The sequence below is a fragment of the Meleagris gallopavo genome, chromosome 1 (genome assembly GCF_000146605.3).
Source record: "Meleagris gallopavo isolate NT-WF06-2002-E0010 breed Aviagen turkey brand Nicholas breeding stock chromosome 1, Turkey_5.1, whole genome shotgun sequence".
Lineage (NCBI taxonomy): Eukaryota > Metazoa > Chordata > Aves > Galliformes > Phasianidae > Meleagris > Meleagris gallopavo.
In genome coordinates, this window is record NC_015011.2 from 167,863,571 (window position 1) to 167,877,865 (window position 14,295).

A 14,295-nucleotide genomic window follows, 5' to 3' on the forward strand; every position below is an offset into this window, starting at 1 on the left:
TTGGACTGATTAATGTCCATACCACTTCTATTACATCCATGTAGTGATTATATCCATAAATAGTTGGAATAATTTTTGCTTTGATTGTATCCATTCTGTGTGCACATTTTACAGGAGGGAAGTTAGTTTCAATGATGTGATGGCAGGTGACTTTTGTTTTGTGAGCTTAAGAAACATAATCTGTGGCCACTCATCATGTTGCTACAGTGATTACTGAATATTCTAGTGTACATATTCATCCACAGGATAGCTTTGGAGTTGTGTAACTTCAATTAACTGCTCTTGAAACTCTGCCAACTTTCTGATCATAAACACTGGGTTCCATTCTGTACATCCTGAAATGTGATTTGTGTGCTGGGGAAGTAGAAGAGGCACACCAAAAACCTACTGCAGTAGGTATTGCTTGTCAAAAAGCTGTATTAGCAATGAGGCACAACATGTTTTTAATTCCCTGTTTTTAGAGTATTCCAAACAGAGATTTATCCTAAGAAACCAATCCCTCAAATTCTTCCTTTCAGGATTTACTTCTTCTTGGAGCCACAGCCATTGAAGACCGCCTGCAAGCAGGTGTTCCTGAAACAATAGCCACACTAATGAAGGCAGAAATTAAGATATGGATTCTGACAGGAGACAAGCAGGAAACAGCTCTCAACATAGGTATTCTTTTTGGTTACATAACATTTGTGTGAGGTGTAGCAGATTACATAGTAGATGTGATGTGTGGGTTTTTAAAACAAAAACAGGCCTGATTTGTACTCATAGACTGGCTTCTTGGTAGCTGATAGGCTTGTGGAAGCCTTTAATTTGGAGAATTTGAAATTTTGGAATGAAAGTTTTGCACTGAATGTCAGGCTATGTGGAGCTGCTGGAGAGGGTCCAGAGGAGGGCTGGAAGATGATCAGAGGGCTGGAGCACCTCCCCTATGAAGACAGGCTGAGGAAACTGGGCTTGTTCAGCCTGGAGAAGAGAAGGCTGTGAGAAGACCTCTTTGCAGCCTTCCAGTATTTAAAAGGGGATTATAAAGAGGAGGGGAATCAATTTTCTACTTGGGTAGATAGTGATAGGACAAAGGGGAATGGTTTTAAGCACAAGGGGGAGGGTTTAGATTGCATGTCAAGGGAAACTATTTACAGAGAGAGTGATGAGGTGCTGGAACAGGCTGCCCAGAGAGGTTGCAGATGCCCTGTCCATGGAGGTGTTCAAGACCAGGTTGGATGGGGCCCTGGACAACCTGGTCTAGTACCAGATCTGGAGGTTGGTGGCTCTGCCTGTAGCAGAGGGGTTGGGACTTGATAATCCTCGGGATCCCTTCCAGCCCAAGGCATCCTATGATTCTATGATATGCAGCTTCTTTTAATGCACAAAAGACTTAGCTTTTGGCTAGCTGCAGTTTTTGTAAGAATGAAGAAGATATTTTTTTTTACTGATGGAAAGTAGAGGGCTCAGTCAGTCTATAATGTTTTAGTTTTACTGTGCACTATATCTCAATTTATTTCAATTAGTCATTCTTATGGACTGCCTTTGCTTGATTTCAGTACAGTTAGGGATATGATGGGGAAAAAAATGGATATAACTTACAACTTACTGCAAGTTTTGTTTGTGAAAGTAGGTGGATACTTGAATAACTAACTACTCATGCTGTCACTTTGGTGCATCTTCTAGTTAAGTATATCATAACTGTAGTTTTGATAGAAAACTGTTGCTATTGAATGTATGGATAGTTTAATATGGATTGTTTGTCAAGGCACAAGGTGGGTATTCTTATGTCTCAAACTTAGTAATGTATTCCAACTTTGCTGATTCTATGATCTTAGCTTACAGAATGCTGTTTGTAATTTAAGACCCAATCCATGTGCACAGTTACATTTCAGGTATTGCATGCAATCTTGGGAGTAGAACTATTTTCAGTTCCTCACAGTGCGTGACAGTGATGCTTACAGCCTCTTGCTTACTTTATGGGTATGCTTATGTACTTAGGTCGTCTTCAACTCTTGGCAGCCACCGTAAGGAGATGAAATACTTTGTTTCAGTTTGCTCTTGATTCTTTTGTCCTGAGTTTGTTTGTTCGACTGTTGTCTTTTAATTGCATTATTGTCTTCTTTATTAGAATAATACTTCACCTTGCTGTGGGGTGGTTGCATGCCTTCCACTCAGTTGTGTGCCAGTTTTGCAGAATGAGTGTGTTTATGATGGGTTTTAATACTGATCAGACATTACAACTTAGTATAGGAAATAGGAGTTCTGGTTTCAGAAATGTCTTCAAGCATGACATACAGTCTGCTTTCTGTTTTTAGCTGCTGAAGCTGTCGTTAGCCAGTCTCTGCAAAGAGCTGTAGAAAGCTTGGCAGTGTTCTTCTGGCATCATAATTTTCTTAAAACAATCTGCAGAATCTGAATCTCCTTTGCCTTTCAGTGACTCTGTTACTCTGCAATCTGTGACAGACTTGTGCTTAGCATCATCCTGGTAGGCTCCCAGGAAATCTGAACTAATGCATTCTAGCCAATAACTTGTGCATTTATGAAATTGCACATATGAAAGGCCCTAAAATCTTTTTTAGAAGCCATAAGCTGGGAGTCACCCGCAGTGTCTCTACATGCCTGCATTTCTCTTAACTTGTCTCTGTATCTTCACATTATAGTGAGCGTGTAACCTGAAAGTCATGAAGCCACATCTATGTGTACAGCTGCTTTCTGTTTTGCTTACCTTCCTCAGGCCTCTCCTGGAATACTTCTGTCATTTTTTCAGTAGGAGAAATTGAAGCAATGCCAGTGAGCTTGTCTGTGTCCCACAGCGAAGCTGGAGCAGGGCATACGTGCCCTCTGTAAACACGGAGGATAAGTGTTCTTGCCTCAGATGTATTCTGTATGCCTGCAGTGTGAGTGTGCCTGTGGGCTATGATCTTGAACTCTGGTTCAAGCAGTCTTTCTCCCAGGATACTTGAAGGGAAACGAGTCCCAGAAGCACTTGATTCATCTGCTCTATGGGCTTTTAGTTAGACTTTCAAGTTTAAGACCCAGACAGCAATTCACAAGTGTCGATTGACATTTTATATCTGGCTTTGAGCCAGCAGTTGATCAAGTCAAAAGCATTGACAAAAATATGCCCTGATCTCAGAGAGCCTGTTTTTGTTTGTCTTGCTATTTCTGCCAGAAATAACTATTATAAAACTTCCTATATAAAATAGGACTACAAAATTCCCATGTAACTTTATGATTTCCAGATTTTGTTTTATATTAATGCTAGACTTTAACATCTTCATAGTCCTAAACTTGTGCATTATGCATAGATCTCCTATAAAACACTAGGCATAACTTACACTCTCCTATTCTAAGCTTGATCTTACTCCTGTTTGATGTGATGACAATGCACGAAATGGTCTCTTCTGACTCTGTGACTTCCAAGTCAGACCAAGTTAGCATTTTCCAGAGTTTTTTCTCTAGCTCCAGTTGTCAAGTGGCATCTTGCTAGATTTGAAAAACTTAAAATGAAGCAATGAGCAGCAGTTTAGAAACTACAGTTTGCTGTTGCAGCTGCTATTCCAATCAAATGCTCCCAGCAAATGCATTTGAATTAGTTATACTGAATTTGTAACAGCCTGCTGCGTGAGGTTATTGCTGTTCTCTGGGGAAAGAATAACCCTGGCATGGAGGGAAATGATTAAGTTTGTAATATCCTCCTTTTCTCCCCAGTAAAAATAAGGAAGTAGTTCTTCAGCCTGGGACTAACTCTCAAAAGTGGCAAACTGAACTGACTTCTCACATCAGTGCTTTGTCTGTACCTGTTGTGGCTTCCTTTCTCAATTCTGTGCTACTCCCTAAAAGACATTTTTCACTGCCGTAGGCTGTCTGCAAAGCTTTTGTGTTGCAGGTTGCATTTCACTGGCATATATTTCATCTCTTTCCCAATGGTTTCCATGCTGTTCTCTATCTTTCTGTAAAGCAGAAAGTAAACCTTAGCTTATTAATACAGTTAAGATGATAACGTTTCTGTAAGGCTGCATCTGATACTCATATTCTACACAGCTGTGAAAATGGAATAGAAACAGAACTTCTGCAGGTAATCATATGTAGTGTCTGAAGGTGACTGTATGATGCAATTATGCCTTTTACAAAGAAAGATGAGGGACTTTCTTGACAGAAGTCATTGATGCAGGCATGTCAGCTCTGGATTATACCTAGAAAACAAGCCCAATTATAAAAAATACTGTAGCCTGAAGAAATGATTAGCACTGCAGTTCACAAGCCTATATGGCCTTCCTTTGGAACGAAAAATCTCATAGAAAACAAATCCATGCCTCAATTTTCTCTTGCTGATGGAAGATACAAAGAGAGTCTTAATCTTTTTATACTGACTGTGGTTCTACTTACAGTGGTTCCCCTTAGGAACGTTATTGTTATGTTGTAGTAGTATACTACTTCATATAAGAAATGTAAATGGACAAGAAAAAAATCCCACAACCCTTTTGTAGGCCTCATTTCACTACCATTATTTCTTGAACTTTCTGTGATTCATTTTGTTGCAAAAGTATGGTGGAACTGCAAAACAGTTTGATTATATTTTCTTTTCTTGCGTGACTTAGCTCAGCAATGAGGCATATGGTTAATGTTTCAGTAGACAAATAGACCTGTGCTTTATGAAGCCACATGACAGTGCCATTTGGAAGAGAACTCGCATGTGCTTTGAGAATGCAGTAGAATCAGTCTGCAACTTTTGATTTGCTTCTTCTCATTAACAGTGTTGGAAATACACTGTTTATTCTGTTAGTTCCATGTGTGTATACCCTGGATGGCTCGTCATCTCAGGTCAGTGACAATCACATGATGGAAGAACTGCTGGGTCAATGTTATTAAGCAGTCCTGCAATCTTTAGCTCTTACTATTACAAAAGTAAGGGATTTTTCTACTTTCAGTATTTTATTTTTTTTTTGAATCGTTGTGTCCTGTTGAATGTGTTGAACTGCTTTCTGAGCGCTGCTCTGCACTATGATGATGTGCTGTTTGTTGGCTTCCCACTCCCATGTGAAGTACAGTCTAATACAATTTCTTGATGCCTGCAGGAGCTGGTAGGGGCTCTCTGAGCCCCTGAACACCTGGACTCTGTTTTTTGATGAAACTCAGGACCACCTTCCACACTAAAATCCTACAGCACGTGTGAGGCTAAGTGGAGTGTGATGCAGTGATGTGTGCTGATGCAGTGTGTGCTTCCAGCTGTGCTTCCAGCTGTATGACGTAGCTGCAGCTAATTTCAGATCCATTCCTGTAATGTGCTGAAAGTCATTCAGCTTTCATAAGGATAAATGAAGTTTATGTATAGGAATGATTACTTTTACTGTAGAGATATAGCATATCTCTAATGAATATTGTATTTTCTTTGGTTAAGTGGTGTATTTGGAATTGCAGATAAAATGGAGTCTCTATTGCCAATAAGCTTGTCAAGTTGGAGTGTGGCCTTAACCTTCCAGTAGCCTGCCTGGTGGGAGTCACTGCTCAGATGTAAATCCCAATCTGACATATAGAACTTCCTTTTAAGATTGAGTTCAACTGTAATACTTCTCTAAAAATCTAATTCTTGTTTCATTTCTCTTGCAGGGTACTCTTGCAGACTCATTTCACAGAGCATGTCTCTCATCCTGGTCAATGAAGATTCCCTAGATGTAAGTAACTAAGTAAATTCCAGTTTAATTCTTGACCGAATGAGGTATTACTCAGAAAACGGAAAGCTGATGGGCTTTCTCATTTTGATTCCTTTCACTTGGCTTTAGGGGTAACAAGATTAAACAACTCATTTTAGGAGTCCACTAATGATCACATATCAAGCATGCTAAAAAGGATATGTTGTACAAAATGAGCTTCTGTAGTCTCTGATCACAAGCTGTACAAATCAAACTAAAGTCTCAGAACAAGAAACTAATTAAATCCATGGGTTTGATTTTACTGTAAACTGGTGAAACCTGCAGTATGCCTTCAGGAATGTGGTTAGCCTCTGCTGCACGTATAGGAGTAAGATGTTTGAAGAAGGGAACAAAGTTGAAAAAAAAAACAAAACAATTTCAGTGCAGGAAGCGGTCTTCAGTATTGCTTGGAATGGCTGCAACCAAACCTATGTCTTAGTAAACTATCTTGTGAGCTCACCTGAGTGCAGCTTCTGAGACCTGAAAATTAGATTAACAAGTGATAGCTGTGTTCCTCAGGTATGTTTAATAAAGAAATAAGAAGAGTTCAGAAAGTAAAGATGATACACTTCAGCTTCTGGAGCAGATTCATATACATTTTTCTAGTTTGCTTGTTTCAGTGTCGTTGTCAACACTTGATATCACTCAAATATCTGCTTGCTATTCAAGGTATTTGTAGGACACGACAAAAGATCTATGTTAAACAGAATCTGATACTTGCATTTAGCATTTATAGTTCATCCTGCCTGACACAGCGGGTGATGCAGAGCTTGTATCCCCACATACCAAAGGAGTTAATGGATATCTGGAACTCTGGTGGCAGAAAAAAACAGCTGAGAAGCAGCATTTTTCTAGGTGCATCTGTGTGATTTAGTTAACAGTAGCCTTGATAGTGCTTTCAGCTCAGACTCAAGTTTTCTGAATGCATTTGTGGCCTCTCATGCTGTAGTGTTTTAACTCACCTGATCTCAAGAGTTCAAGGAGTCATCCAAGAGGAGAAACGGCTTCCAGGGGAAGAAAGGCTGCATTACTAGTTTCCGTGCAGCATAATGCACCCTGGTGGAAGATGTCTCTTGCTGAGTTTGAGCAATGAAGACTGTTACTTCTGCAGCAGAAATTGACGTTCTTCTGTGTTTCTGCATAGTTAAAGTTTTTAAATAATTCTACTTGGACGAGGAAATGCTTTTCTTTTCTAAATTATTATTGCATTAGATGTGCCTAGATGGGAGCTATGTACATTTGGTTTCAATCAAATATCTTGCTGAAGACTCCCATCTGCTCAGACAAACTTATCCCACTTTTCCACTTCTGTATGGCCCCTCTTTAAGGGAACTGTTCCCTTCCTATGGGATCAAAATACTCTGCTTCTGATGAGCATTCTGCTGTACATAGCTGACTGGACCTTTTAACCCAAAGAATGATGCAGAACCTCAATAGAAAATTAACATCTGGTGGTATTTTTTTTTTGTTAGACAGCCAGATTAGCGGACTACGATCATAAGAAGAAGAAAACTTGGATTCTTTTTTCTAAATGTACTGGGAACTTACCACCAGAAGAAGGAAAATGGTTGTGCTTGGTTTTTGAGTTTCTTATACTTTCTAAAATTGAGTTAAAGCATGGTTTTAGTTTTCTGACCCTAGAAGTAAGACCTGTATATCAATCTAAATTCAAACTAGTCCCTTGAAAATTTCCAAAAGGAATCAATGTGACTCCTGTGGTGCCTATTTAGAAATCATCAGAGTTGCATAAAGGTTTGTGATTCCTAAAGAAAGGTGTACAGTATGAAGACAGAGGTTCTTACTGGGTAAGAGAAGAAAAATGGAGCAACGTTGCTAAGTTTTTAGAAATATCTAGAAGTTGGACGAGATGATCTTCAAGCCACATTAACTTTTTTCACTTCTTATTTTGTATATAGTGATAGAACTGCAGACAGATTTCTGTTTGTGAATATATTGCAGAAGGTGCTGAGTAGTACCTAATAGCTTCAGCACTTGCTTCTAAGTGGTGACTTCAGGTAACTGGCTAAAGGGACTACATAAGTGCAGTCTGAATAACAAAAGTGGCTTATTGTGTATGCTGTAATGGAGAAGGCTTCCATCATGGGAGGTTCCTTTAAATAGCAGTTCAGGTAAATGGATCCAAGGGTGTTCAACATTGGCAAAAGTGAATTTGCATTTTTCAAGAGGAAAGCCTGGAATTAGGCAGTGAGAAACAAGAAATCCGTGCTTCAGTCTCCTTTTTTTCCCAATCTTTCCCATCTGTAACATCAGGAGCAGCTTAGCCCTGACCTATGTGGAAGAAGCCCTGGTTAATTGGTGTGATTGCACTCTTATCTTGTTCACATCAGAGGTGTAGACTCATTAATGTGCATATCATGTAGCTGTACGAATGAATACACTGACAACTATTTTTTGTAAGATTATTTTAGACCCAAAAAGTCTTCTATGTATTATTTCTAAAATTTGGTATGTTTTCTGTAGCTTTAGGAAAGTAGGAGTTGTAGCTAATTTTATCCATATACTTGACATCCTATTAGATCTTTCTGCTGTTTAGGCAAGCCTTTCATTCTTGTCTACGAACATGAGAAAATGGAGGCCTGTAACAGCTGTTTGATTCAGTAGATCCAGCGATGTGTTCAGAGTGCTGCTTTAGTGAGAGCTCACTGTGTGACCATAGCTCTTGACCGTGGTCTGCTCACCCATGTGTTGGCTTAGGGACAAGGCATGCTGACAGTCTCCACGCTCTCCTTTTGAGTTTCCTCCAGATGATCAGCTGCCTACCTGACAGCTTCAGTTGATAATCTCTTCCTCAATATATTCACTAAATGCCAAACTAATTGTAACAAGAAAGTGAAATCTGTCTTTACTGTTCCTTTCTTAGCAAAGATCTGCATAAGCAGACCCGGCTACAAGTCAGGAAAGCAAACTGGAAAAAGAAGCAAGAGCTACAGAGTGTAGCAGTTCCTTTCATAAACATTAAACTTTCTTATTAATAAATGTAGCAGCCCTGTTTTGGGAAATTCTGGTAACTTCTTGAGAATTGAGAATGCAGAAGTCTGGATAACTGAATAATGAACTGCATATTTTTTGTAGTGATACAGAAAAAGTTAATATGTTGGTTTTAATATTGCTCTAGTTTTTAAGAGGAAACAACTTCCTACAGTTGTACTACAAAAGAGGAAAGAGGTACAGTTTTAGAGGAAAAAAGTAGACGTAGGGTAATAAACTGAGAAGCTTAAAGAGTTGAACAGTCTGGGAAGTTTTGAGGCCATATTAGGCTCTGTGGTTGGGATTAGGTGAATGAGAAAGTATTTTAAAAAATTGTTAATTTTCATTGATAATCTGTCCTCTTACTGAAGTTGTTACAAATACCTATGTTGAAATGTTGGCAAATGCTGAACGACTCAGATATGAATCCACACAAAGCAAAGTTATATTGACAGACAGACTCAAGAATTGTAGGGGAGTTCTTGGTCACATGTGAAAAATTGTATGAAAATATTATTGAGGTTTCCTACTCTCTCAATATAGGAAAGCAGTTTGTATAGGTGGAGATGTGCAGCCTGTGTAAAGACTTCTGAGAGCTCCACTTTTGTATTTCAGGTGTGCTGGGATGGCACTGTATGGAATACTGGCTGTTAAGACTAAGTAGCTCCTCAAATAAATTTTATGAACTGTTTGCTTACTCAAAGTGTGAGAGGTCAAAGATGACAGCGTCAGTAACATGGGCCCCTTTCTATTCATCTTACCAGCTGGCTCACCCTAAGGATATGCTAGAGTGAGAAGCCCTAATCGAGCATGGATTGAGACAAAATGAAAACCCTCCTTCCTTCCTTTTTGCCTGACCTCTGCCAACACAGAAAAAAATGCAATCAGCTTCTAACCTGTTTTAAAATACCCAAGTAAAACAGGAAAACCACTCTGATCCTCTTTTCCCACCTGCTACTTCCAATTGTGAGAACTTCTCTAAATGAGGAGTTCTCTGGATTACCAGAGCACAGCAGTGGCTCCCGCTTTTTTTTAAGTTGAATTGCAATATTGCTGACGGCTCCTGTTGAACTGAGTGCCTTATTCTCTGATTTTGGCCTCTGATATTACTGCACACTTGCTTAAAGGCTCTCATTTGCAGTGCACTGCATATACTTTGCAGAAATGAGTGCTAAAAGCTTGGCAAACTAATGTTCTGTGGGGCCTCTCATGCACATCGTGTGGTGGTGGGAGAATGGGAAGAAACAATAGAAGGGTTCCATCTGTGCATAGCACACTGTTTTTCACAACTTTTAATCTTAGCTGGTATCTTCTGGCTTCCCCTACGTGAGCCAAAAAAGAGATCTAAAATTTAGATCAGTTCTAAAAAGAAAAACTGGGTATCTTTTTTTTTTTTATGCTTTTCATTTGTGTTGTCATACTTCTTTGTAGTCATCACCTCAAGGTTGTGATTATAAAAATGAAAATCTCTCTTCTGGTCCTGTAACTTTAGATAAGTTGGAACTGGAGATGACAAACTTAATCTCAGCTGAGCATGTTGTTGGCAGAGGTTCTAAGGAAGGGGTCATGACTGCTCTTTGAGTGATTTGAGGTTGGAAAGTGATAGCTGTTAAACAGCATCTCCTGTGCAAAGTCAAATTTACTTCAGATGTACCATGCATCAGTATTCTTGGACCATGTCAGCATTAAGTACAGATTTCATACTTGAAATAGCCTGTAAAAAATAACCACAGTTGATACACTGGTGAATAATGCAGAATCCTTTACAAGCCACTAATAAGTGGATAGGTTTGAGCAAAAGCAGCAGGTAGAATGTTATCTACTGTTACTTTATTCAAGTTCTTGCTAGACGCATTGAAAATGAGTTGTGGAAAATGAGCATTGCTTGTTCTGTCTTCTCTTGGCCTCTCATCTGATACGTACTTACACTTAAGACAACAGTATTAGAAATTTTTCAGTAAACACCAAAACTAATGGAAGTTACTTTATCAGAACTAATGGAATTTTTTATGCTCGGAGCATAAAAGAAAAATGAGAAACAGAAATACATGATGTGTCAGATGAGCAAAAAGTTCATTGATAGATATCTGCTGTTCTTTTAAGTGAAGAAAATTGGTGATTACACGGTGTATCATGAGCACATATCTAATATTGAAGGTATTTCAGCTAAGATAACTTTCTTCTTTCAGAAACAGGAGTACGAACTTGTGAACAATCTGAATTGGTGCTTCTAAAATGCCTTTTGTGGCATCAGCCTTAATTTTAAACCAGAGTGGCTCTGTATTTTTCTCATGGTCAAGCACTTTTATGGCTATTTTTAATGTAGAACTGAACATTGCGAAAGCAAGCCATATGTAAAACCCTTATGTGCTTTGTTAATAATTATCACTGGTTCTTTTAATTCTACAGTAGTTTTATTCAGTTAATTACTGCTTATTTTTCAAGGTTGGATCTCTGCATTTAATAATGGCATGTTGCACCTGTAGCAAATTATTACTACTGTTCAACTTAGCCTAAAATGTATCAATAGAAGTTTTTCTCATACTGAAATCCTACAACATTATATTTAATATATTCTGCCTCTGAAATCCATTAAGGCTAAAAATGAATTTTTACAGGATCCAAGTTGAGCTTAGAGCCTTTAAATATTGATGCCCTTTCCCCTTGTGTGACTTCAGCCCCTCCTTCTGCTCCTTGGCATGCAGCAGCAGGTGAGATGTGATCGAACAACTGTCTTGAGTTGTTTTTGAGAGCTAAAATTTTTTCTAAATCTTGCAGTTGAGGGAAAAATCAATCATTTCTGTTCTCTTTAGAGAACTACTGGGAATAGAAAAGACTAATCCCTAGCTTGATTGAACTGAATTCGAGAAACTTAGCATAATGATCTGCAAATGTTTATTCCTTGTAGACCTAACTATATGCATACGTATGTTCACTTGATTTTTCTTTTCTTTTCATAATAAAGCTTCTTCAAGTGAAAATATTTGGAGCACTGGATTTACATTGAGTGCGATTCTTGGATTCAGTTTCTGCTTAATTAAATTGGAAATGCCATTAAGTCATCTTTTTCAGCTCTTAACCTGGACGGAAGTTTTTTGTTGGCATGTCACTGATGTTGAATTGTGAGAGCTGTGGGAGGGAAAGCCAAGAAGGGGAAATCAGATGACCCAGCAGGCCCTGGAAAGCTTGAGATGAATCCTGAATATTACAGATGGTAAATCGTGGTGGTGTTTTTTTTCTTTCGATGCAGTAGAAAAGAGATCTGCAAACTATCTCACTGAGTTGTATATAATAGTAGTGGAAGGACAAAACTAGAAGGAACGATTCTGAGTCTATGTGTAGTATTTTGCTGTACAGTAATTTTGTTAAAAGAAATGGAGCTGCGTGGTAGTATGCGTCCTGCAGAATTTGTATGCCTGGTCTCAGAATTAATGTCAGTTACTATATAGATGTGTATGTAACCACAAACTGATGCTCCTGTGCACAAAGGTACTCAGTGCCAGTGTCTGTGATAGTAATCTGCCTAAAGAAGGAATAAGAATAGAAGCAGATGCTGGCTTCCTTCATTCTGTGCTTGCTCAGCTGAATCTTTTGCATACTTCATCATTAGGATGAGCTATTAAACACGAATAGAAAAAAATCTGTTCCTGCTACCATGTTATTTTATAGCATTGTTTAAAACTACGCCACAAAAAAAAAAAACCCCAAACCAATAACAAAAACAACACACAACCAAGTAACTTTACAGTATAATTTGGTGTTCCCTGTTAGTGTAGATACATTGAGGATTACCTTCTGTGTTTCATATGAGAGGAAATTAAGATACATTTTTTCCATCTTCTGCTATCATCTGCCTAAATGCTTTCAGATAAGTCAGTATTCCAGAAAACTGATCAATGTCAGCAAGATCGTTTTTAGCCAACCATCAGCTCTCCTTCAAGTAGACACTTGGGGTGCCCCTGTGCAGTCTTTAAGCTCTCCAGTTACCAGTCAGCTTGGAACTGTAATCAACCATATAGCATAATGCTGGGAATTTGCAAAGGAGGCTAGTTAGGAAAGCTAGGGAAAGAATGATTTTCTCAGTTGTACCAAGTTATTTTTTATAGCTCATTTATTAACGTACAAACTACAGCTCATGCTAATAAGTAGTTATGCAAGTGCCCCGTAACCAGATAAATTTTCAGAGATATTGGATAAAAAAGATTGTTTTCCTGGTTTGCTTTTGCAAAATAAATAACTCCAGATATTTGATAATCTGTGCCAAAAGTGGATATGGAAAATATATAGCTTCTCATTTTAAAACCTGCTTTAATTTGAATTTACTGTGTAGAACTACAAATTATGGCATACAAATGTTACTTGGACTTGTAGGTCTAAGTACACACAGGGCTGTGTAACCTAAGTGTTAGATTACTATTTTCTCAGGAAATAATACTAATAGCTTGAGCTGTGAGCGCTGAATGAGTTGGGCTATTATTTTTATTTTATCATGCTTTCCTGTTTTAGCATTCACTAATGACTGTTTTCTCTTATCAGTAGTGGTGGTTTTTGGGTTTTTTTTCCTGTTGGTATTTTCTTGCACTGTAATAGTTGGTTTGCATGCAGTGGGAGTGCTCATATCATAAAGATTGCAAGGATGTACCTTTAGTAATCCAGAATCCAGGCTTCTAAATAACTGTTCCACAGCTGAAATTTTGGGGGAATGAGGAGGAGGATAGTGTGTCTGATATTGCTTATTGTTTTCTCTCTCTCTTTCTGTCTTTGAAAAAAGCTTTTCTAAATTACTTTTCCCTTCTTGTCTTCATCTCTAACTGTGATCATATTTAACAAGACCCAGAAAAGACCTTCCAGCTTTAGCTTTAGGCTGCAGGTATTTTAGCAGCTGGGGATTCATCTTGTCCGTGCTGTAGGACACAGTAGCTCATATTACAGAGAAGCAGAAAGGAAAAGCGTTGCCGGAATTCCATTTAAAATGTGATGTCTTTTTGTAAGATTTCTCATATGTTTGAGGAAAATGACTTGGAATGCTTTTCCTCTTAAAACTATTAATGATGTTCACATGTGTGAAGGGTTATCTCTCAATCCTTGAGTGTTACCCGTATCTGTTCTCAGTTGTGTAACAAATACAATAATGGCTTCAGTTGGACAGTGAAGCAAGTACCCATTGGCTTGAAAGATAGGATTTTCTGCACCATACTAACATCTTCCTAACAAGTACAGAGAAATCATGGAAACTTAAGAATGCATAATGAGGTGAAAACAGGGTTTTGTTAAATGAGAAACTACCCATGAAATGCCTTTTCTGCTTACAATACAGCGTGATGATGGTTTTAGGTGAACAAGGCGAAGTGAATGCCTGATTTGTAGGTAAATGAGTTATGAATACTGATCCTCTTGATTGACATGGTTAATATTACACATCTGTATAAACAATTCAGGTTGGCCTTTTGTATTGAAGGGTAAGAACTAAATAGTCCTTTCTTTTCTCAGGATACTTATTTTCATATCTGATCTTTTGCTTTCATTGAACAGGAGAGAGGCCTTATTTATGTAAATTTATGGTGTGTGGTGTTTTGTGGGGTCTGATATTTTGCTTTCTGGTGTTTGTCTTTTCTTTTTCTTTTTCTTTTTTTTT

At 38.3% G+C, this 14,295-nt stretch overlaps 1 protein-coding gene across 1 annotated transcript in view; it reads left to right on the top strand.

The window, feature by feature from the left end:
* The window catches only part of ATP8A2 (ATPase phospholipid transporting 8A2), a 108,175-nt gene that overhangs the window by 77,868 nt on the left and 16,012 nt on the right, over positions 1–14,295 (top strand). Inside the window, exons 25-26 of the mRNA XM_031552093.1 lie at positions 519–657; positions 5,590–5,658. Coding sequence (XP_031407953.1) covers positions 519–657; positions 5,590–5,658 — 208 coding nt within the window. The remainder of the gene's footprint in view (positions 1–518; positions 658–5,589; positions 5,659–14,295) is intronic.